This window comes from Ciconia boyciana, chromosome 22, assembly GCF_034638445.1.
Source record: "Ciconia boyciana chromosome 22, ASM3463844v1, whole genome shotgun sequence".
Lineage (NCBI taxonomy): Eukaryota > Metazoa > Chordata > Aves > Ciconiiformes > Ciconiidae > Ciconia > Ciconia boyciana.
Window position 1 is genome coordinate 1,463,993 of NC_132955.1, and position 23,149 is coordinate 1,487,141.

Genomic DNA, 23,149 nt, shown 5'->3' on the forward strand with positions numbered 1-23,149 from the left:
CATGCGTTTGCACACCCACACCTTTGCACACCTTTGCATGCACCATGCTTGCACCCCCACGCCTTTGCAACCCCACGCCTTTGCACACGCCGTGTTTTCACATCCATGCCTTTGCACACCCACGCCTTTGCACCCACCTTGCTTGCACACCCACGCCTTTGCACCCCAATGCCTTTGTGCCCCCATGCCTTTGCACACACCATTTTTGCACACCCACACCTTTGAACACCCACACCTTTGCACCCCCATGCCTTTGCACGCACCCTGCTTGCACCCCCACGCCTTTGCACACCCACGCCTTTGCACGCACCCTGCTTGCACACCCATGCCTTTGCACACCCATGTGTTTGCATGCACCGTGTTTGCACCCCCATGGCTTTGCACACTCACGCCTTTGCATGCACCACGACTGCACCACATGCGTTCGCACACTCACGCCTTTGCACACACCATGTTTGCACACCCACGCCTTTGCACACCCACGCCTTTGCGTGCACCCTGCTTGCACACCCATGCATTTGCACCCCCACGCGTTTGCATGCACCACGTTTGCACCCCCACGCCTTTCCACGCACCATGTTTGCACACCCACGCCTTTGCACACCCATGCATTTGCACCCCCACGCAGTTGCACGCACCATGTCTGCACACCCACGCCTTTCCACGCACCATGTTTGCACCCCCACGGCTTTGCATGCACCATGTTTGCACCCCCACGCGTTTGCCGCACCATGTCTGCACACCCACGCCTTTCCACACACCATGTTTGCACCCTCACGCCTTTGCATGCAGCATGTTTGCACCCCCACGGCTTTGCACACCCATGCATTTGCACCCCCACGCGTTTACACGCACCATGTTTGCACCCCCACGGCTTTTCACACCCACGCATTTGCACCCCCACGCGGTTGCACGCACCATGTCTGCACACCCACGCCTTTCCACGCACCATGTTTGCACCCCCACGCCTTTGCACACCCATGCATTTGCACCCCCACGCCTTTCCACGCACCCCGCTTCCACACCCCCGCTTCCACAGGCGTCGCGCACCCCCACTCCCCTCCCTCCCCCTCCCGAACTACACCTCCCAGCAGCCCCCGCGCCGCGCCGCGCCCCGCCATCCAATCAGCGCCCGGCTTGCTGGCGGGTGCCACCATGGCGGTGTCCAGGCGCTGAGGGAAGCGTTCGCCGGCCGTCGCCGTGCGGGACGAAGGTGAGGGGCGGCGGGGACGGGCGGGATCGGGGGCCGGGGGGGGAGCCGGCCCTGGAGCCGCCCCCCCCCGCCCCGGGGGGTTCCAGGCCCCCGGCTGCGGCCTCCCCTTCCCCTCAGGAGCCCCGCTGCCCCCCCCAGCCCCCAAACCCCTTTGCTTTTCCCCGGGGAGGGGGAGATGAGGAATCCTTTGCCCCTTTTTTCCCCCAGATCCTGTCAGCCTTGGCCTGCCAGCTTTCCCTCTGCAGAGCGCGGCCATGAAGGTGGTGAACCTGAAGCAAGCCATCCTGCAGGCCTGGAAGGAACGATGGAGCGACTATCAGTGGGCCATAAATATGAAGCGGTTCTTCCCTCGTGGAGCCACCTGGGACATCCTCAACCTGGCAGGTCCGGGGCCGTGGGGGCTGGAGAGGGCTGGGGGCAGAGTAGGGGTGCAGGAGTTTGGGGACACACACGGAGCTTTGTGCTTTGGGGCTACTTGATCCCGTGCTGCGCAGGGCGGTCCTGTTGCCTAGGCCAGAGACGGACCCGTGGTTAAGCTAGCCTAAAGCTCAGCCTACGGTTGAAGGCTGGTCTGGCAGGACACCTCGGCAGGGACGGGGTGACCGTGCCGAAATGCTGCTGGCGCAGAGCTCCGGGATCGCGGCCGCTCTCCCCCAACACCACTCACCACCCGGCTGCACGCAGGTTCCCGCTAGCTGCCTCAGTTTCCCCCACCGAGAGGGGATAATGACCCCGTCTGCCTCGCCAATGTGTCTAGCCAAGGGATTGAAAAGCGCTGCGAAGGAGCCAGGTGCTGCTCCGAAGGCTGCTTCCCACCCCCGGTTATTAGGATTTCTTTTCCCGTCCCTATTCAAGGGCGTTTGACACAAATCCTGCCAAATGCTGGTACCTGCTGAGCTCCACGGTTTAAAGATTTGCCAGGCTTTTATGCCAATTATAGAAACTTGTTGCTAGGTTGTGTTTTTTTTTTTTTTTTTTTTTTTTTTCCTGCGCAGCAAGCACATGTTTGCAAGCCCTGGATAAATAAACAGAGTGCTGCTCGAGGATTGCTGCACCGGGGAATTTAAAGGGAAATAGCCCCGGCGCAGGCAGCACCGCTCCTCGTCCCACCGAGGAGGGGGACCTTTCCCCAGTGGGTCTTTTTTAACTCCCTCCGTCCTCCCAGTGTTTTTTTCTGGCAGCGTCTGGCCCGTGATGGTGGGTTTTGTCAAACCACATCCTCACAGCTGAGCTTCTCAGGCCAGGTTTGTCCCCCTCCCGCTGTGGCCCATGGTGGGGTCAGCGCGTGGACGTGCCCAGCCCTACGGCGATGTGGGGCTGGAGGAGCTGAGCTGGAGCTGTGGGGCCTGGCTGTGGCAGTGGGACAACCCTGGGGAGACAGATTTGCTTGAGGGGGCTGGCATGACTGGGGAAGTGGGGCTGCGAGTGCAGCGCTGGGGGATGCGGGGGGCAGTTGGCTCGAGGGCCAGCCCTGCTGCTGGCCAGCTGGCCCCCAGGGCTCCCTGGTGCCTGTTCCTGGCCTGGAGGGACCGGCTCCTGCTTCACTCACCGAGGCAGCGAGGCCCGTGGGGCGCTTGGCGTGGGCCCCTCTGCGTATCCCAGGGCCAGAGATAATCAGTCCCTACGATTTCTGTAGAAGCAGGTTTCTCCCGGCCAACTCTTAGCCAGGGAAAGGCTTGTTAGCCCGGGCTTCATTGGAGGGCAGCCCCTCTGCAAGGAGGGGAAGGGAGCCAGGTCCCTTTTTCCCCGCTGTAAAAGGGAGCTTAAAAGGGAGGATGCGGACACTGATGCCGTCCTGAGCAGCATGAGTGTTGTGGGCACACAGGGAGGCTGTTCCCGACGGCTGTAACAACCGCTGTCTCTGGAGCACTTGCCGCCTGCCTCACCACAGCCCTAGAGCCGTCCTTTCCCAAGCTCGTGCCTTTCAGATTTGAACTACAAAGGAGGAAGAGCTGGCACGAGCTGCCAGGATCACGGCAGTGCCCAGCAAATCTATGCTGACACGCCTGCAGTGGGTAACAGCATGTGGCTGGCTTGTGTTGACACTCCCTGATTAGATGGGGAGGGGAAGGCTGCCATTAGCCTTCTGTCCTCGAGCTGAGATGCTTTTGGCCGAGGTCTCAGCCTTCGAGCGAGACCCAGGGAGTCTCCTGCTCCCGCAGTCAGGATCCGACGACGGCTGCTCCTCCTCCTTGTCTTTGGGGCGACGACTTCCCAAACGGCTGCTGCCCCTGCTTGCATCTGGGTGCTTTGACCTACTTACAGCCCGTGCCGCAGCCCGGGGCCTGCTTTTGGGAGGTGGTTTCTGTGCTCTGCCATAGTTCAAATGGTCAATTAAAGGCTTGACTGAGCAGATAGGACGGGCAGAGCCCCTCCAGCGTCCGCGGGCCGGTGCTGGCAGGCAGCCGGCGGCAGGGAGGGCCAGACGTGCAGGGCTGGTCCCAGCTAAGAGGGGCTGTCTGCCCACAGTTCAGCTCCAGGTGCCGGAGCAAAAGTCACTCGGTGGAGGATGCGAGAGCCTCCTGGGCAGGCCGTGGGAGGGAGGGGAACGTGTTTGGAGAGCAGCAGGCGCTGTTTCGGGGCCAGGGTGCCTGGGGAGAGCTGAGTTAGCAGGAGGCTGCTTGCGCTGCCTGAATTATTTACCGGCTTTTGCTGTTGGGCATTAGAAAGTTGTGGGATTCAGTTAATTTCAGGGAAGAGCGGCACAGAATCGCTGTGGTTAGCACAATTTCTCTTTGCCACCTTTCCTGTGGGATGAGGGCAGAGCGTGTGTGCGTCTGTGTGCCCCCACACCGTGTACGCGCTGACCTGGGACCTCCCGGCCCCTCTCCTTTGCTTGCAGAGGCTCTTCTCGAGCAGGCTATGATCGGGCCGTCACCGAACCCACTCATCTTGTCCTACCTGAAATACGCTATCAGCTCCCAGGTAATGACACTCCCCGCGCTGCCTCCCTGCCTCGCGCTGCAGATGCTGCTGGGTGTCGCCTCGCAGCCCCAATTAGCAGGTGGGCAAAGAAGGTGGGGTGCAGAGTCGGTAGCGGGCAGACACCCCAAATCTCCCATCTGTGCCTCCCCTGGGCATGGGTGGGCGGTGGAGGGCAGGGGTGTTTCTCTAAGTAGCCTCTGCCCACCATCTGGCTGCACGCGGGGCAGAAACCCTTGCCCTCCGACAGCCTCCACGCTTGCTGTAAGCTCTGCGCTTTCTTAGCGCGGCATTTAATATCGCCTAAAGTTTGTGTGAAACAAATCAGCAATCACCTAAAAATGTCTGTTTGGATTTGTGCCGGGTCAGCGCCCCAGCCCTGTCTGCGGTGACAGGCGGCGGGGCCGTGCCCTGACCTTGCCATTCCTCAGCAACAAGCACTGCGCTGGCAAACATCACCCGCTAACACGCCGCTGCACCACGTTTGTTTTAGTTTTGTGTTTTGTTCGTAGATGGTGTCTTATTCCACGGTCCTGACGGCCATCAGCAAGGTACGGCTCTGACAGGTGCTGTCTGAGGTTTTTCTCTTTCCCTATGACCCGTGTATCCATTTCCCTCCCCACAACTCGCACCAAATATAGGTCAAGTGGAAAACGACATCCTCTGCTGAGTCAGCAGTGGTCAGACAGCGCAGATTAGCACCTGAGTCCTTCCGTGTCCCGCTGGGGACAGGCTGCCACTGTGCCTGGCAGGTCCCGCTCTGGATTCGGGGGTGGCTGCAGGTGTGAAAGCCTCGTCCCTCCGTCGTGTGGGGCCTGACAGGCTCCTGCCCCGCAGCGCCCTGCGTGTAAACCACGCCTCGGCTGCCGGAAACCACATCCCTCTGTGGCCGGCGGTGCTGGCAGCGCCGTGGGGATCCAGAGCTGGCGATGGAAAAGCAGCGCCGCTCCCTCATGAGGGAGGGCTGCCAGCACCCGAGCCACGCGGCTGCGGCCACCCGCCCTGCTCGGCTGGCTGGCTTCCCACGGGTGCTCAGTGTCCCCGCGCCACTTCGATGGGGACAAGCCCTCTGTGGCTCCCTGCAGAGCTGCCTCCGCTCGGCGTTTGGGGCTGCTCCGTGGGGAGCAATAGCCCCTCGCAGGCTGCATCAGGCCCCCCACCCTCCCTGGGCACTAGCCTTGTCAGAGTGACTTCTAATCTGAAGGAAGAATAATTTAAGGGAGACTAATTTCTGACTGGGGGACGGGAGGAGAAAGGCACTGGTAGCCACATGATGCCGGCGTTATTTTGGGGTGCTGCAGGCTGAACTTGGAGCTGTGCATAAATGTACCGCAAAGCCCCGGCGAGGGCGGGGACCACTCCAGCGGGGTTCAGCGCCTATCCGGGGTGGTGGGCGCGCTCCCAGGGGAGGGTAGAGCCAGCGTACGGCCGGCTGGCACTGAGCACAGCGGCAGGTCTGCTCCGAACGATGCAGGCTCGTCGCCGTTCCCGCGTCGCTGCCCGTTCCGGCAGGGCGGGCAGAGAGCTGACCTTGACAGCTGAGGCTTTCTCCTTCAGATCAGCATGGGCTGAGAGCAGACCTGCGGGCTAGCTCCGGCCCGGCGGGGCAGCCCCATCTGCTCTGCGAGAAGGCGGGGAGCCGCGCTTCTGTTGCCCGCCGCCCTCCCGGCCCTGCGGCCAGCCAGGCTGTTGGCGCGCGCTGCCGGGCCTGCCGAGCCGGGGGTGGGCATGCAGGCTGGCGCCGAGCCACTGCCGCGTCAAGGCGGCCGGTGGGGAGTGGAGCTCAGGCCCCTGCCGCCGTCTCGGCGAGGCTGCCGAGAAAACTCAGCCTCGTCCCCGCTGCCGTGGCCCGGTTGCCTCCTGCGACCCCGGGAGGGCACGACCCAGCCGTTGGACAGCCCTGACCTAGTTCTCATTCGAGTGGCTGCTGGGCAGCTGCCAGGGCGAGTGTACTGCGGCCGGCAGCGCCCGGCCCAGCCTGTGGAGGAAGGGGTTGCGTTTGTTTTGAGAGCTGCTGGAGCCTGGCAGCCCCCATCTGAAATCCTTCCTTGTTCTCCTGCTCTAGTTTGATGACTTCTCCCGGGACCTGTGTGTCCAGTCGCTGCTGGAGATCATGGACATGTTCTGCGACCGCCTCAGGTACGGTGTGGCCCTACCAACCCTGCCGCCTCGGCCCCGGGCTGTACTGTGGGTGGTACCGGGAGCCGGTGGGGCCCGGCTGAGCCCAGGGTACTCATCCTGGCAGAGGGAGGCAGGTTCCCCCTCCAGCTCCATGTCCATTCCTGCGTTGCTGTCCCCTTCCGGCTGCCTCAGGCTGTGCTGCCGCGCGAATGCCAGCATGGGGAGAGCAGAGGGAGTCCAAAACCCACCAGCTTTTTGGGAAGCTGCAAGAAACCCACCTATTCTGGGATAAACGCCTCTGCCATGATATTCCTGCCTGGCTCAGGTAGATAGGGGTGGGTGTAAGCCCTGTGGCGTGAGGGTGTCTGTCCCCTCAGAGCGTTTCATTTCTCTTGTGTGGCCTCGGCAGCTTCCCAGGGCCCCGGCTACATGTCCCTGTCTGCCAGTGCTCACGGTCCTGCCTGTGCCGCCCCAGGCAGCTGCCTTGTTTTGCTTCGTGCTCTTCCGTTGGTGTTGCAGGGCCCAGGGGAGTCCAGACCATTCAGGCCACAAAAACTTTTTTAGAAAGCTCAGAAATCTTCCTGTTAACCCCTGACAGCCTCTTCTGGGAGGCCGGAGCGGAGAGCATGTGGTGGCGGGCAGTGGGAGGAGGAGGAGGAAGGCTGAAGGTAGCAGCTCTTCAATTACATGAAATGAAGCAGTAGCAATGAATATGCATCAGTCACAGATGTTGACAAGGAGCTGTTGCTGGCCAACTGCAGAGCCGGCCACTTAATCCAGTCCCTGCCTAATCTGATCCTCTGCTTAATTTGATCAAAACTTCTGGCCCCAATGATTTGTGCATCAGGAGGGGAAAGCGTTCACCTCTCGCAGCGCATTGATCAATGCTGAGCCTCTCTTAGCAAGATAATTTGATTACAGGCTTGGAAAGTTTCCCTGTAGTAAAGTGGCCAGAGAGGAGGCTGCGCCGGGGAGATGTTATTTCCCCTGGTACAGCGGGGATGCTCACAGGCTGGGCAGGTTGGGATCTGCGGCAGAGGAGCCAGGAGCCAGCGGGCAGGCTGGGCTGGGCGCACGGGATGTGGGTTTTGATCCCCAGGCTGCCCTGTGTCTGTGCCTCGGTTTCCCTGGGGGCTGTAGCCCGGCCCACGGTGAGCACCGTCCCGTTTCTCTCCCCTTCCCAGCTGCCACGGCAAAGCAGAGGAGTGCATCGGCCTCTGCCGGGCGCTGATGAGTGCCCTCAACTGGCTCCTGCGCTGCGCAGCCTTCTACGCCGAGAAGGTGAAGGAGACGCTGGAGCAGGCGGCAGCTGAGAGCCAGCTGAAGATGTGTCTGGAGCGGCTGGAGAAGATGCTCGGTAGCACCAAGAACCGCGCCCTGATCCACATAGCGAAGCTGGAGGAGACGTGTATGTTGCTGCCCCTGCCCTGCCCCGCGGCATGGTCTACCCGTGGCTGCTGCCAGGGCTTCCTCCTAGTTGCTGCTGGCCCTGGAGAGATGTCATTGCCACCTCTCCCTTCCCCCTGCCTGGCTCCTGCCGCATTGTCCCTGTGGCTCCGAGCCCATCCATCTTCCAGCCCTGTTGCTGTAACCGTCTCCTCCCTGGCTCTGTGCCACCCTCTGCCCCCTCCCCTCCGTGCTGCCCTTGGAAGAGGAGCAGAATTAATGTGAAGGCGGCGTGAGCTGTTCTCGGGCGCGTGGTGGGTCCTGTGCTCTGCCAGTGTGCCTGGCACAGCCCTGCACCTTCAGTCAGTGCCTGCGTCTGGCCAAGAGGCTGTGCCAGGCTGAGCCTGGAGCAGGAGCTGCTGGGTGGCACACAGACCCTTGGCTTGGGTTTGCAGAGGTGCGCTGACTTCTGCTCACTGCAGGGCCCGGCAGGGAGCCCCAGCCTTGGCAGACCCTCTGTGCTGCTGCAGGCCTTGGAGCCAGCCTGCTTGGGTTCTCGGTGTGTCACTGTCCCCCCCCAAACGCCTGCCCTCCCTCCCCAGCCTCCTGGAGCACTGTGGAGCAGTCCCTCGTCAAGCTGGGGGAGAACCTGAACAGCCTCAGCAACTCCCCGCTGCGAAGCCAGGCTGACGACTGCATCTCCCTCATCAAGAGGTAGCTTTGTTCTGCGGGCTCGGAGGGTAAAATGGGTCTGAGCCCTGCTCTGGGGGCTGAGAGCTTCCTGCCTCCTCCATGCTGGCTCCCTGCTTTCCTGTCCCTTCCCGGCTTGGACCCCTGCACCGGCAGTGGGCTGGGGCTGGCGAGAGGCCCTGGGATAGGAGAAGGGACAGGGCTAGTGGTGACTTGCTGCAAAGGAGTCTTACCCAGGGGTTGCTCCTTTGGTGGCCCCAGGGCCTCTCGCCATCCCTCAGCTGCTCTGGCCACACCAGAGCTGCCGTCCCTGCTCCGGATCCCCCCTGAGATGCTCCCAGGGCCCGGGCTGTGGGGCGGGGGCTTGGCTGTGCCCAAGGGCTCCTCTGCAGGGCACAGGAGCTACAAGCTGTCCTGCCCCAGAGAGATGCAGGGCAGCAAAGGTCAGAGGCTTGGCCAGGAAGGGAGGATGGGACAGGAGGAGCAAGGATCTGTCCCTGCAAGGCTCCAGTGACCCTGTGCTGTCGTCTCCCACCCAGCATCCCCACCATGCTCTCGGTCCACTCTGAGCAGCTGAACAAGACCGGCTTCCCCACTGTGCATGCTGTGGTGCTGCTGGAAGGGACCATGAACCTCACGGGAGAGACCCAGCCGCTGGTGGAGCAGCTGATGATGGTGAAGAGGATGCAGGTACAGAAGTGGCATCTTGTTCTCCTGCTCAGGGTGGCCTGGGGGCTGAGGGACCAGGGCCTCGCTGCAGCGCTCTGCTCCATACCTCCCTGTGCTGATCCTGGCCCAAGGGTATGGGCGCAGATGCAGGGAGCAGCATGAGCCCATCAACACCTTCACAGGGGGTTCAGGGTTTGGCTGTGGTTGGGGGAGTCACTTTATTGCCTTTCCAGCACTGGGGGGTTTTGTCTGTGTACCCTGCAGCGCATCCCTTCCCCGCTCTTTGTGCTGGAGATCTGGAAGGCCTGTTTTGTGGGCCTCATCGAGTCCCCGGAGGGCACGGAGGAGCTGAAGTGGACAGCCTTCACCTTCCTGAAGGTAGGGCCCAGCCCCACCGCAAGCACAATGCTCCGAGCCCCGGGCCTGCCGCTGCCTTTTCCCTCCACGCCTGGCCCCTGCTGAGCACCGAACCCTGGCAGAGCAATTAGTTCTCCTGTCCCGCAGCATGCCCCTTGGGGTCCCCCCGCGCCCCGGCTGAGCCTGCGGTAGCCCTCCTGCAACCCGCTGAGCATCAGCTTTGCTATCCAGGGCTTCTTTTCAGCCCAGCCCCACTTTGTTTTGCAGAGTGGCTTTCCTGGGATGTTGTGAGGGAAATCACGGCCTTTGAAGGATGCCACAGCAGCCTCGGGGCCTGTGCTCCCACAGCTCAGCAGTGGGCAGCTCTGGAGCAGTCTGCTTCACCTCCTTTCTTTATACCAGACAAAAGGGATCTGTGTGTAATTTCAGGCCTGACATGCTCTGGCCGGTGCTGGGTTCCTCTGCAGCCTCCGTCCTCTGCCTGGCTGTTGAGAGGTGGCCATGCTCTGCGGCTCCCTGTGATGGTGGAAGGATGCTGCAGAAGGGAGGCAGGGGGACAAAGTCCCCTGGGCGCGCGGGCTGCTCCAGACATGCTCCTTTCCCTGGGCTGGGAGAGCAGCTGCTTGCAGGCGTGTTTTGTGTGGGCTCCTGCTGCCTGTGTTGCTGGGAGGTCCTGAGTGCGGAGTGAGGTCTGCCTCTGTCGGTCACATCCATGTCCCATGTCTTTCAGATCCCCCAGGTCCTGGTGAAACTCAAGAAGTATCCCCAAGGGGAGAAGGTGAGTCTCAAGGGCCGTCGATTGGAGCTGTTTGCCGCGTTGTGTGCACAAGTGAGCTGCGTCTGTCACGATGGTGCTGCTGCCTGGCCAAATCTGCTCAGGGGTGGCTGGGGTAGGAAACGGTCTATGTCCCAACAACCTTCCTCTAACGGACAAGGCGGCGTGGGAGGGGAGGGTGGGCTCATGTCGGCAGCGCTCCGAGCTGAGTGCTGGGCTTTGTGCGTGGCAGGACTTCACCGAGGATGTGAACTGTGCCTTCGAGTTCCTGCTGAAGCTGACCCCTCTGCTCGACAAAGCAGATCAGCGATGCAAGTGAGTGCTCGCCGTGTCTGGGGCTGACCTGCAGCACTGTGAGCCTGTGGCCAGTTCGTGCCACAACAGCCCTGTCCTCTCTGTGGGGAGCCGTGGTACAGGGTGCTGGGGCAGCTCCTGGCAAGGCTTTTTTAGTTTCTGATCCAATTCCTCCTTCCTGAGGACCTGATGCTCCCAAATGAGCGAGGCAGTGAGTGTCTGACAGCTGATTCATGTCTTGGTGATGCTGTGTGATATCTGGAGCTGCTTTTGGCCCTGCAGCATCCTCAGAGGGGTGGGAGCAGGGCCAGGAGGGCAACCCAGGAGAACCCCTGCCCTGCGGCACTGCCTGGGGCAGCAAGGAACACTGTCCCTCAGGCTAGCGCTCTCCTCTCTCTTTCAGCTGCGACTGCACGAGCCTGCTCCTGCAGGAGTGCAGCAAGCAGGGGCTGCTTTCAGAGGCCAACATGACCAACCTGATTGCCAAACGGTACAGTCCCCTCAAAAGTCTGGGTAACCAGTTGGGGTTGGAGCACCTCGTCTTGCTGTCCTTCTTGGGGGGGAGCATAAAGAACCAGCTGTGATGCCTCTGGCTGTCCTGCAGCTGGGACGCTGTGGCCTGGAGGGACGAGGCTTTGCTTTCGGTGACAGATTGAGTACAGTCAAAGTCTGTCCTCTCGGAGTGGCAGCTGGTGGTGGCCTTCCCTCGGGGGTACTGATGGTGGAGGTGGGTGGGAGGTGGCTGAGCGTGGGGAGGAGTGAGGCAGGATGACGAATTCCTGCTCACTGGCCCTTCTTTGCGGATCCCCCAGGACGGCGGACAGAGAACACGCTCCGCGCTTGAAATCGGCAGAGAATGCCAACATCCAGCCGAACCCGGGGCTCATCCTGAGGGCTGAGCCGACTGTCACCAACATCCTGAAGGTGAGTCCCCTCCTGCATCCGTGCTGGGCAGGCTGGTCTCAGCCCCACAGCCTGTTTCCAGAAGCACCGCTCTCACCAAGCAGCCGGGGTGGCTGGGAGGTGCCTGATCTTCCCCTGTGCTGGGGTAGAGGAATGGAGGAATCACTCCCAGCCTTGCCGCTCTGCCGTGGAGACCAGGAGCTCCCCTCCTCCTTCCCAGGAGGCCGGAGGAGCCGTCAGGCGGCACGTTGTTGTCAGTGCCAGCAGCCTGAGCCCAGCCAGCTCTGCCCGACCTGCTCCGAGCCGCTTCCCCGTGTGCATCTCCCCCAGTCCCCGGGGACTACCCCCCCGTCCCTGCGTCACTCTGGTTGCCTCGCTGCTGCTGAGCGTGAGAGGATGTTTCGCTGCCGGTCGTGCTGCCCCGATGCGCTGCGGCTCTCCCCTGTGCTGTGCCCTGTGGTGGCTGGGGCATGGAGGGCTCCATCCCCACTGCCCTGAGCCCTGCAGGTCCCTGCTCACCGAGGCCTCACGGGACAGCTCTGGCAGCTGATCAACTCTGCCCCCACAGCTGGAGTTTTACTGCTGCTCTGTAGCACACATTCCCGTGACTTCTCTTTCCTCTATTTTTTTTTTGTAGACCATGGATGCGGATCACTCCAAGTCACCCGAGGGCTTGCTGGGGGTCTTGGGTCACATGCTGTCTGGGAAGAGCCTGGACTTGCTGCTGGCAGCGGCAGCAGCGACGGGCAAGCTGAAATCCTTTGCTCGGAAGTTCATCAAGTGAGTGTCTGCCTGGATGACACTGTGCCTGGTGACCAGCGGGGCTGGGGTGAGCGGGCAGCCCCCCAAGCTCTCCCTCAGACAGGGCTGGATGTGCCTCTGGCCCAGTGTCTGTGCAGCACTGGATCCAGCAGAGCCCTGGGGAGGGCTGGGACCTCGGGGAGACTGCACCCCGCAGCACCCCATCTCCTTCACTTCTGCATGAACAGGGCAGAGAATCAAAGTCGGGTTGGTTCAAGGGTGTTAAACTGAAAGCGCTGGGACAGCCTCGGATCCAGGGCGCTCGCTGTGTGTGCGCTTTCAGTCCCCAGACGCCTGTGTCCTGGTTAGAACACACGCACCGGCACGCGTGGGGCTGCCTGATGTGTTTCCTTCAGCAAGGAGGCCTGGGGCGTCTCAAACCACGCCAGCCTGGCGGGATGCACGGCCCTGCCACGCTCGCTCCGTTTGGGGGTTCGTGCCGCTGCAGTACGGAGAGGGCCGTGCTCAGAAATCCCCACGCAGCCGGGCAGAGCCGGCTCTGGCAAGAGGGACGCGCTCAAATGCCGGCCTGACTGGGTGTGGGGACAGGCAGCGTTGCTGGACCTGTTTTGCTGCAGGGGAGCAGGGGGCGGAGGCGGCTCACCCCTGCTGTTCCCGAGGGTGTCTGCAGAGCCGGGCCCCGCTTCGATCCCTGCCCACCCCGCTCCTCCATGTGGGGCACAGAGCTGGGCACTGGGATGGGGTGCAGGAGGGCGTCTGCAGGCAGGGGCAGCCCCCCTGCCTGTCTCGGGGATGGGAAGAGGCCTGTTTCACGTGATGATAATGCTTCACTGCGGCTCCCTCTGCCCCCTCTAGGCTGAACGAATTCACGAAACACATCAACGGCGAAAGCTGTAAGTGCGTGCGCATCCGTGTGTAGGGTGGTTTGAGCTGTGCTCCCTCCGTTGCCACGTGCTGGGATGCCGCGGGGCCCGCCTGGATTAAGCTGGGACTAGCTGCGGCGCCAGAGCGAGCTGAGTTGTGCCGGGCTTGGCTGGGGGCTGCCGGCAGGGAGCCCGGCACAGGGGCACGTGGCTGGGTGCCAGGGGGGATCTGGGCTCTCGGGGACCCGCTGCCCTCACGTGTGGCACATGCGTGTCCATCCCGAATGCGGGGTGTTCCCTGCTTGCAGGGGAAGAGCTCCTTCTCCCCGGCCCAGCCTGCGGGGCCCCTCGGGGCCAGCCCTGCCCCGGCTCCCTCCCTGGAAGGGGTGATGTGTCAGCACAGAGCCCGAGATAAGGACTCTGACTGCATTTGCGTGTGATGAAACTTGCTGAGTGCTCTGACCTTCCGTGGCGTGGGGGGGGAGCCCAGGGATGGGCTGGGGCTGCTGAAGGGGAGGCTAAAGCTGCTTTGGGGGTTCAAGCAGAGGCAGACGGGGTGGAGGGAGGCACTCGGCACGTCCCCTGGAGCCCTCGTTCGCACACAAACACTTGGGGGTTAGAAAAGCTGCCTGGAGGAAGCAGAGCCCCAACCCCTGAGCTCACAGGGCTCCTGCCTCCTTGTGCTGAGGCGGGAGAACCCCAAGTTCTCTCTTTCTCCTCCCTCAGCCAAATCAGCCTCGGTTCGGGCCCTGCTCTTCGACATCTCTTTCCTCATGCTGTGCCATGTGGCCCAGACCTACGGCTCAGAGGTAAGCATCCTCCGAGGGGCTCTGACCTTGCGAGCGCAGCCCGCGCACTGCAGCCTGCCAGCCTCCTCTAGCGGCCAGCCTGCCACCGCCACCGTCCCCACCGTCCCCGCAGCCACCCCGCCGCACCCGTGGGGTAAAGCACCCGGTGTCTTTCACCTGGTGCAGGTACAAATCCGTCCCTGCAGGGGCTGTCAGCGCCAGGCGCCGGAGCAGGGGTGGTTGCAGCCTTCCTGAGGGCTTTGGTTGTGCTTCCTTTACGGTACCGTGCTATCAGTGGGAGCGCTGCCTCCACACCCCCTCTGGACTGGCTCTGATCTCACCGGACTTTTCCCAGCATTGCCCCTCTGGTTCGGCACTGGCTGGCTGGGGGGGGGGTCATGCAGCCAGGCCGAGCGTCCGCCCTCCCCCATGAGAGGAGGAACTTAAAGCCCCGCTCAGGAAACAGCACTTTGGTTGCATGAAAATTTTCCAGGTTTCGACATCTGTGTGTGTTGGGAGGCAAAATGATACCGAAACACCAGGAACGTGGAGAGGGAGTGAAAGGCGGGTGGGAGGGGGCCTGCCCGGCCGGCCCTGGGGAGCGGGGAGGGGGAGTCCTGGCTGGAGGCAGCTTGGAGCGGACGTGCCCGGGGCTGTCTGATGAGGTCTCATCCCCTGGCCCGGCCCAGAGCGACTTTCCTGACCAGCTGCTGCTGAACAGATGTGCAAAACTTTTTTGACAAAAATAGTGTCCCTTGGGTGACGGCGGGCTGAAGGGAGGAAGCAGCAAGCGGGATTCCCAGCTCGTGTCCCCCCTGGGAGCCCTCCCAGCTGGGCTGTGCGCCCTGACCCCGGGCTGTGTGCCCCGACCCCACGGAGCTGTGGGTCAGCCGGCCCCAGCGCTGGGGACCCCGAGCACAGCTCGGTGGGCGGGGGACAAGTGGCCCGTTCTGGGCAGGACACGGTGACCCCACTGCCACGCTTGCAGCCCCTCGAGAGTGGTCCTGGCGTCTCCCCAAGGGAAGCCGTTGGAGCGCTGCTCTGAGATGGGCCGTGGTCCCCTGGGGAGTTGCCTTGTAGAGGGGGAAAACTGGAGCCCACAGGCTGGAAACCAGGGCCTTACTGGGGGCTGACCAGGGCCTTACTGGGAGCTGACCAGTGCCTGCCTCTCCGTGCTGGCCACAGGGTGGTGCTGTTCCCTCAGCCATGAGCTCCCCAAGGTGGGGGGGCAGACCCCGGAGTGGGGGTCCCACCCCAGGGTGGGTGTCCCCAGCAGGGTCCCTATGGGATGCAGGCCACATGGCAGACCCTGTGCCGGTTCCCTTCCAGATGATCCTGTCAGAGTCGAGCCCGGCGGGCGAGGTGCCCTTTTTCGAGACCTGGATGCTGACCTGCATGCCCGAGGAGGGGAAGATCCTCAACCCTGACCACCCCTGCTTCCGCCCCGACTCCACCAAGGTGGAGTCCCTGGTCGCCCTCCTCAACAACTCCTCCGAGATGAAGCTGGTGTAAGAGCTCAGTCTGCGTGCCCACTCTGCCTTCCACCCACCCCATCTTCCCTGGCCCCGTGGCCTCTCTGAACGAGTGCCTCTCTCTTCCCTGACAGGCAGATGAAGTGGCACGAGGCATGTCTGAGCATCTCAGCTGCCATCCTGGAGATCCTCAACGCCTGGGAGAACAGCGTCCTCACCTTTGAGTCAATCCAGGTGGGCCTGACGGGAGGATGGTGTGGGGCAGAGCAGGGGCACCGGCACTGCGCTGTGTCCTGAGGAGGGGCCGAGGCTTGAGCAGGGCAGGGGTCCCCTGTCCTCCTGCCCTGAACGCTCCTGCAGACACTGTGGAGCTCGCTGGCTCCTTCACGACTTGGGTGGGGAACTGACGTGGTTCCAGTCCCTCGATGCTGCCCTGAACTGCCCCGTTGGTGGCAGTGGGGCTGGCAGGGGCAGGTTCACCCCACGGAGGAGAGAAGGGCTTGGACCCTGCAGTCGGGGCCCGCAGACCTGGAAGGAGATGCCGAGATAAAGCCTGTGCATCCACACGTCTGTGCTCATCCACCTCTGCTCTCACCTCCTCTCCTAGAAAATCACAAACAACATCAAGGGGAAGGTGTGCAGCATGGCGGTGTGTGCGGTGGCCTGGCTGGTGGCCCACGTCCGCATGCTGGGCTTGGATGAGCGGGAGAAGTCCCTGCAGATGATCCGGCAGCTGGCCACCCCCCTGTACGGCGAGAACACGCTGCAGTTCTACAATGAGCGGTGAGCTCCAGTGCACCAGGCCCCGTGCCTTCTTCCGCTTCCCGGGGCCTGTGTGACCCCGTCTCTCTCTGCCGCAGTGTGGTGATCATGAGCTCCATCCTGGAGCACATGTGCGCGGACGTCCTGCAGCAGACGGCCACGCAGATCAAGTTCCCCTCCACGGGCATGGACACCATCCCCTACTGGAACCTGCTGCCCCCCAAGAAGCCCATCAAGGAGGTGCTGACGGGTGTGTTCACCAAGGTGCTGGAGAAGGGCTGGGTTGACAGCTGCTCCATCCACATCTTCGACACCCTGCTGCACATGGGGGGCGTCTACTGGTTCTGCAACAACCTGGTCAAGGTACGGGGTGGAGGAGGGAGGTGGCTGCGACCCCCAGCACTGCGGCTGGGTGTCGAGCCCAGGACTGCTGGGTCTAGCTCATGCTCTTAGCGCCCAGGAGTCCTGGTTGTGGCTGCTCTGACTGCTGCGACGGTCCCGGGCGCTGTAGGCGAGCGAGGCAGGCCCAGCCGTGCCCGTGCCTCCCTCAGCCCTGCCCTCCGCCTCGCAGGAGCTGCTGAAGGAGACGCGGAAGGAGCACACGCTGCGGGCTGTGGAGCTGCTCTATGCCATCTTCTGCCTGGACATGCAGCAGCTGACGCTGACCCTGCTGGGCCACATCCTGCCCAACCTGCTCACAGACTCCTCCAAGTGGCACACCCTCATGGACCCGCCGGGAAAGGCTCTGGCCAAGTAAGACCCCAGACCGGTGGGCACCCTCTCCTTTGGGGCGGGTGGGCCTGTTTGTGGAGATGGGGAGATGCTCGGTGCTGGGACGACGGGGGTCCCAGCCGCCCGGTTCCCACTCTGGCCCCAGCACAGTGCTGACAGGAGCAGACATGCTGGTGTCCTGGGCCCCGTTCCCTGTTGCCTCTCACCGAGGAGGGACCTGCTATGTCCCGTCCCGACACACGCTCTGGGCTCTGCTGTCTTCCCTTGCTCACGCGCCATCATCCAGGTGGGCTGGCAGCACCTCGCAGTGTCCCTGCTCTGTCCCCAGGCTCTCTGTCTGGTGTGCCCTGAGCTCCTACTCTTCCCACAACAAGGGCCAGGCGTCCGCCAGGCAGAAGAAGAGGCACCGAGAGGATATTGAGGTGCGTCCGGCATGGAGCGGGGTTTGGTCACAGGCTCTCTGTGTGCAAGAGTTGGCAGTGTCTGCGGGAGGTGGTGGTGGCAGGAGGAGTAGGTAGCTGAGACCAGACTCTCTACCCAGGTTCTCGGGGCTTTCTTGAGGTCCTTTGACCTTAAAATATGGGATTTTCCCTTCTCTTTTCTGTGGAAGGGGGGCTGTAATGAGATGGCCCGTATCTGACTGGCCCAAGCTGAGATGCTCTTGGTGAACGGAGATCGTTGTCCTGGGCCTCGGGGCTGTGCAGAGCCCAGGGTGGGTCATCAGCCCCGGGGAGGGGGGCCAGGATCCCCCCTCAGAGAGGGGCTGCTGGGGCTGAACCCCCTCTGCCCCCCCCAGGATTACATCAGCCTGTTCCCGCTGGACGACACACAGCCCTCCAAGCTCATGCGCCTGCTGAGCTCCAATGAGGAAGACGCCAACATCCTCTCCAGCCCCAGTAAGTGTGGGTGGGGAGGGCAGCTCCTGGGGAAGGCACCGTCCTGCCTCGCTACTCGTTTCTGGGTGTGAAATGTACATTGGCACAAAAACGCTTCTCTTCCCAAGCTGGCCAGGTGAAGATTTAGAGCGCTGGAGTGTGTTTTGCTGAGTTACCCTGGAGCTTTTGCACTTAAAAAAGGTCAAGCTCTTTACTTCTCTGATCAGAACAACGTAGGATGAGGTTACACCTTCCCTCCGTGACATTGCCACCCAACACAGTGCATCACGCATGAGGGGCTCGGGGAGGTTTTGTTAGAGCCTTGTTATCCCCAGCCAGTCTGCGTGGGACCGAAGAGCTGATGTGCTGCAGCAAGAGTGGCAGGAGGTGACATTCCTGATGTCTGTGGCTAACTCCTGAAATTCCACTGTTGTTAACAAGGCAGCGCGCAGAGCTGATGAGTCCCTACAGTCACGTCTCTCTGTCTCCGCAGCGCGGTGCTGCGGGTTGCGACAGCTCCGGCAGGACGTGCCGGGGGGTGTCCGTGCCCTCCTGCTGCGGCGGGGTGCTGTCACGGCTCCCACATATGTTGTCTGGACTCCTGAGCAGTGAGTCAGGATGTTCCTTGGTCATTGTTTCTCCTGATGCCCTTATCCTAAGTTAGTCTTTATTTATTAGTTTTCAGCACATCCATCAACCTGTGGTTTTTGTTGGTTTCATTACTGTTGAAATATGGGGTTTCCCTTTATTTCACGATCTTTTTTTAACTTTTGAGGCAGTTCCACCTCTTTCCAGTGACATTCAGGACTTTTTTTGGACTGTTTGCTGCAGCGATGTGGAAATGCTGCTTCCTGCAGCAGCCACGTACTCATGTGATTCCATGAGAAAAGTGTGGGAGGGCTTTCTTTTTTTGGGGGAGCATCCTCAGAGCAGCACAAGGTGGGTCCTGCTAATTTTGGCAGTAGCTGTGTACTACGGGGTCTGCACAAGAGCTTTCCTGGGAGATTCCCATCCCGTTGGACTGGAGATGGCCCCGTTCCTCTCCCGCAGGAGCACCCAGCGGTGCTTCACAGTTTGAGTCGGATAAATCCCCTTGGTCCGTCCCAAGATTTGCTGCTAGTCCATTGGACATGCCTCGGCTCTGGTAGCTAAATTGTACCCTGAGGGTGAGACTGGAGTGCTGCTGTGCAGCTGTTGAACATCTGGCTCGCTCCACCCAGCCAGCTGTGCTGCAGGCAGTGTGCACAGGATGTGTAGCGCGCATGTTGCTTCGCCTTGGCAGAGCGCTATTCTCCTCTCCCGATCGTGACATTGCGTTACATTGCTCGTGCCCTCGTGGAGCGTCAGGGACGAGTCACTGCTGCAATTAAAACCGAACGGGGAGTAGCAGGGATGCACAGTCACGGTCTCACTCACGCTTACCCTTTGGAGATGTCATTAAACTTGGTCAGACTCAGAATAAATCTTGGCTTGTGCAAGAGCGAAGGGTCACACCCCAAGAGCAGCAGTGGCAGCGTGTGGAGCCCTTCCCGGGCTGCTTTGCTCCGTCATGCCTGGGGCACGCATGGGCCTGCGCCGCCTGCCAGGGCTGCCCGCACCCTGGCAGAGAGGGACGGTGACCGAGGCAGAGGCCGTCTGCCTGCTGTGCATCTCTGGTGTGCCCCAGCAGCGAAGACCGTGCTCGTTTGGGTACGGAGGCCGCCAAGGACCGTGGTCCAAACCTCTCCCACTCCTGGGGTAGCTCATGGCAAAGCCCCTCCTGGAGCCCAAGGGCGGGGCGAGCTTGAATGGCCAGAGCTTGCCAGGGTGGGCATGTTGGCATGGCCGGGGGGGCCAAGAGGCCGTTCCAGCCTCCCCCCAGCCTGACGCGCGTTCTCCTCCCCAACAGATCGCTCGATGAGCAGCTCGCTCTCCGCCTCCCAGCTTCACACCGTCAGCATGAGGGACCCGCTCAACAGGGTGCTAGGTAACGGTGGGGCTGGATCCCAGTGCGGGTACCCGCAGCGAGGCCTGGCCGTGGGGTCGGATCCAAGCGTGCCGAGACACTGCTGGGGACCTGTCCCCTGTGCAGGAGGCTTGGGCCACCCCAGCCTCCCTGAACTGGCCTGGCTTTTGATATATTTCCCTGTCTCCACAGCAAACCTCTTCCTCCTCATCTCTTCCATCCTGGGGGCCAAGACAGCCGGCACCCACACCCAGTTTGTCCAGTGGTTCATGGAGGAGTGCGTGGACTGCCTGGAGCAGGGCAGCCGTGGCAGCATCCTCCAGTTCATGCCCTTCACCATGGTGAGTCCCGCAGCCGTGACATCCTTCTCTCTGCTCACAGGGTGCTCTGGGACACTGGTCCCATGGGACAGACAGGCACGTCCCGGGGAGTCCCGCTGCCTGGCTCTGGTGTCTCCAGCGCTGTTGTGAGTCAGCTGTGTTTCTCCTCTCTCCGGCCAGGTTTCGGAGCTGGTGAAAGTGTCCACCATGTCCAGTCCCAAAATTGTCCTGGCCATCACGGATCTCAGCCTGCCCTTGGGCCGCCGTGTCGCTGCCAAGGCCATTGCCGCACTGTGAGCGGGGCACCTCCCTCCTGCTGTGCAGGAGAGGGCTGCCGGGCAGCCCCCGGGAGATCCGTGGGAACCTGGATGCTGGGCTGGGATCCTGGGACAGCCTCTCTGTCACTGCGGGCTCGGCCTGGCCCCGCGCTGGGGGCTGCTTCCCTCTGCATTCGGCCTCCCCGAGGCATCCCCTTGCCGCCTCGCGAGGGGCTTTCAGAGACTGAGACAAACCCCCTGCCTTTTTTCTATCATTAATTCAGTCCTTTTGTAGAACCAGGCTTGGTTTCATTTCTGTTTGGTTTCCTGACTGCAGCCCAGGGCCCTGGGGCTCCCCAAAACCCTCATCCCGGGTGAGCTTGATGGTGGGGGTGATGGGAGAGTAAGTGGCCGAGACCTGCGCTGGGCAGGGGAGGGAAATCCTAACCCGCCTGCCCTGACCCTGGAGAAGCCCGGGAGGGCCGTGGGCTGCCCGTGACGCTCCATTTGGGGAGGGGGTTCCTGCGGCCGGCCAGCTGCAGATGTGCGCCTGGGCGGAGTGGAGATGCTTTCCTGCCACGCTGCAAGCTGCAGGCAAATTCTTGTTGAAAATTCCTCCACGTGCTCATGAGTTCACCCCGCGTCCCCCGCTGTGAGCACGGTACCCGGCCGCCAGTGAGTAACCGCGGCCTCACCAGTGCTGTGCTGGGAGAGGCTCCTTTGCACCCAGTCAGCTGCTTTGGCGGTGAATCCACCTGTAACTGTCACGAAACCCCGACCCTGAGGGGGCGGCAGGGTCACGACGCCTTCCCCTCTGCTCCTTTCATTTATGTTTTCTGCTTGACTCACGAGAAAGGGGGAAGCTGGGCACCAGCCTTCCCCTCAGGGTGCCTCGGCTCGGAGCCTGGTCTCTGCCACATCCCCAGGGCTGGGCTGTGCCCTCCTACCCCCCTCGGCTGTTTTGGGGGCTCCAAAGCGAGTGCTTTGGGGGGGGCTGGGGGAGAGGTGGCACAGGGAGGCCCTGGAGCGGTGCTGCAGCGTTCGGGTCAGCGCTGGCAGGGGAAAAGGCAGCCGGATGGTGACTCAGGGCCTGCCTGACCCCTGCCTGCTCCCTAGGATGAGCTCAGCTCTTGGCTCCTCACAGGCATTGCTGGAGGGAGAGACCCTGCTGCGGTCGGCGGAGGAGCCTTGCCGCGCTCGGGGTGCTGCGGGCGATGGCCGGTCCTTGGCCGTCGCGCATCTGAGCATCCTGCCCCTTCCTGCTGCCTCCCGTGAGTTCGGCCCCGAGCCCGCGGCAGGCTGGCACACGCCGGCTCCCGGTACGAGGGCAGATGGAGACCGGCTTGCAGGGCTGGGTGGAGCAGCTGGTGAAGCCGCTGCATGCAGCGGGGTGGGGTGGAGGGCGAGCGGGGCGAGGGCTGCCCCGCCGGAGGGCTCGGTGTGCGTGCTGTGCCGTGGCCAGTGCTGCTCCCCACGGGCCCTGACTCGGGCATGAGTCCTGCGCTGAGCTGGCACCGACCTGCCCAGGCACCTCTGCCCGGGCCCGGTGGCAGCGCCCGCTCGCCCAGGGGCGGCTCTTTACCGTTAGCTCGGAGCAAAGAGCAGGACCCGGCGCTCTCGGCCTTCCCAACTCTGTCAATATTTGCCGGTGGCAGCCCCGCACTTGGCGTTGGTGCCCGGCATTTCACCTTCCAGGAAAGGGCTGGAGCGGGAGAAAGGGTTTCCTGTAAGTGCCGATAAGCCAGGGGAGGAAGGAGCAATGGCTCTCGCCGGTTGCTCTCCTGGGAGCTGCTGCAGGCAGGGTGTGCGGCCAAACAAGCACGGGCGGCAGCGGCTTCCCTGTAGCAGGATGGCGGCAACGGTCAGGGACGGTGGGCGGCAGCGGGGCTCCAGCCCCTTCCTGGGGCTGGGAAATTGGGGGAAGGCAGGAACAGGGACCCCCTAGCACCCACCGGAGCTCGGCTCCGTCTCTGCTGTGGCTGGGCTGAGCGTGGTGCGGGGATACCAGCGGTCATGGGATGCAAGCATGGGACCGGAGGGAGGAAACGGGGCTGGTGCAAGCCTGGGAGCACAGGGACAGCCCGCGGTGGCCAAACACGAGCGAGGAGAGGCCATGAGCAAGCTGGGGATGGCTGCAGGGGCTTGCCGGGGCGAGGGGAGATGCCCAGGTCTCCTGGCTCTGCCGGCTTCGCTCGGGCACATCCATTTCTCCATCCACCTTGCCTTTCTCGCTGATGGAAGTCCCGTCCCATCGCGGCGGCTCCGGGAGGGCTCCAGGCGTGTCCCCGGGCAGCTCTGGGGCAGATTCCCCTTGCAGCAGCAGCAGCAAACGAGGGACGGCCGGGCCTCCCCCCCGCTGCCACCACCCCCACGGCCTGCGGCGAGGGCGCAGCGCCCAGGGCTGCAGCAGAGCCCTCGAGCACTCGTCACACCCGTGCTCTCCCTCCCAGCCATCCCTGCGCGGGACGGCGATGCTCTGTGCTGCCGGGGCGTGGGTGAGCCCCCCCACCGGCTGCCGGTGGGTCCCGCCGTGGTGCCGGTGCCAGGGCTGCTCCCTGTGGCCCTGGGCTGCTGCCCTCGGCTCGGCACTGCCGGCGCGGGCAGGCTCCAGCGCTTTCTAGGAATCGGCTCTTGCCCAAGCGGCGCTGCCTGGTGTGGAAGGAAGCTGCCGCCCCCGGGCAGCCGCACCCAGCCGCCCTGCAGGTGCTTCCCGGCCCTTGGGGGGCTTTTGCCACGTTGCAGGGACAGGAGGGCTGGGGGTGCTGGGTTTCACCGGGGCTGGGCACCGCTGAGCCGGCGTCAGTGACCGCGGCAGAAATGAGCCCGTTCCCCCACGTCCCCGCACCTCGGCCACGCAGCGTCGTGTCGTCCCCCCCCCCCCCGCTCTGTGCAGGCAGAAGACAGCAGGAGAGGCAGACGGCTCGGACTCTGGAGCAAAAATAGAGTTTATTTCCATTTTTATCACATATAAAAAAATAGCGTGTATTTCTCTGGGGCTTGCCCAGCTGCAGCAATAAATACAGTACAAAACACACTGCTTGAG

General features: G+C 62.7%; 1 protein-coding gene across 7 annotated transcripts; it reads left to right on the forward strand.

The window, feature by feature from the left end:
• Positions 1-1,126: 1,126 nt before the first annotated feature.
• MED24 (mediator complex subunit 24) lies at positions 1,127-23,113 on the forward strand. 7 transcript variants are annotated; one of them, XM_072885875.1, is made up of 26 exons: positions 1,127-1,213; positions 1,421-1,597; positions 4,056-4,138; positions 4,648-4,686; positions 6,201-6,274; positions 7,441-7,664; positions 8,245-8,356; positions 8,872-9,022; positions 9,266-9,379; positions 10,089-10,136; positions 10,366-10,448; positions 10,831-10,917; positions 11,240-11,351; positions 11,968-12,110; positions 12,948-12,985; positions 13,682-13,764; positions 15,073-15,251; positions 15,350-15,449; positions 15,823-15,998; positions 16,076-16,340; positions 16,549-16,730; positions 16,996-17,131; positions 17,506-17,605; positions 19,473-19,550; positions 19,722-19,870; positions 20,030-23,110. In XM_072885875.1, exons 2-26 carry the CDS (start codon positions 1,468-1,470, stop codon positions 20,144-20,146), a joined length of 3,003 nt encoding a protein of 1,000 aa, XP_072741976.1. In that variant the 5' UTR covers positions 1,127-1,213; positions 1,421-1,467; the 3' UTR covers positions 20,147-23,110. The 7 variants fall into 7 exon arrangements, 6 of the variants coding, with proteins under 6 accessions (XP_072741976.1, XP_072741978.1, XP_072741979.1 ...); XM_072885877.1 differs by having other exon boundaries at positions 17,038-17,131; positions 20,030-23,106; XM_072885876.1 differs by having other exon boundaries at positions 1,141-1,213; positions 1,459-1,597; positions 20,030-23,111.
• Positions 23,114-23,149: the final 36 nt, after the last annotated feature.

What these genes read in the sequence shown, in the direction of transcription:
- MED24 (XM_072885875.1), top strand. Translation starts at nt 1,468, where the DNA reads ATGAAGGTGGTGAACCTGAAGCAAGCCATCCTGCAGGCCTGGAAGGAA. An exon ending in TCCTCCGAGATGAAGCTGGT is followed by an intron (nt 15,252 to 15,349) that starts GTAAGAGCTCAG and finishes CTTCCCTGACAG; the next exon opens with GCAGATGAAGTGGCACGAGG. An exon ending in AGTTCATGCCCTTCACCATG is followed by an intron (nt 19,871 to 20,029) that starts GTGAGTCCCGCA and finishes CTCTCCGGCCAG; the next exon opens with GTTTCGGAGCTGGTGAAAGT.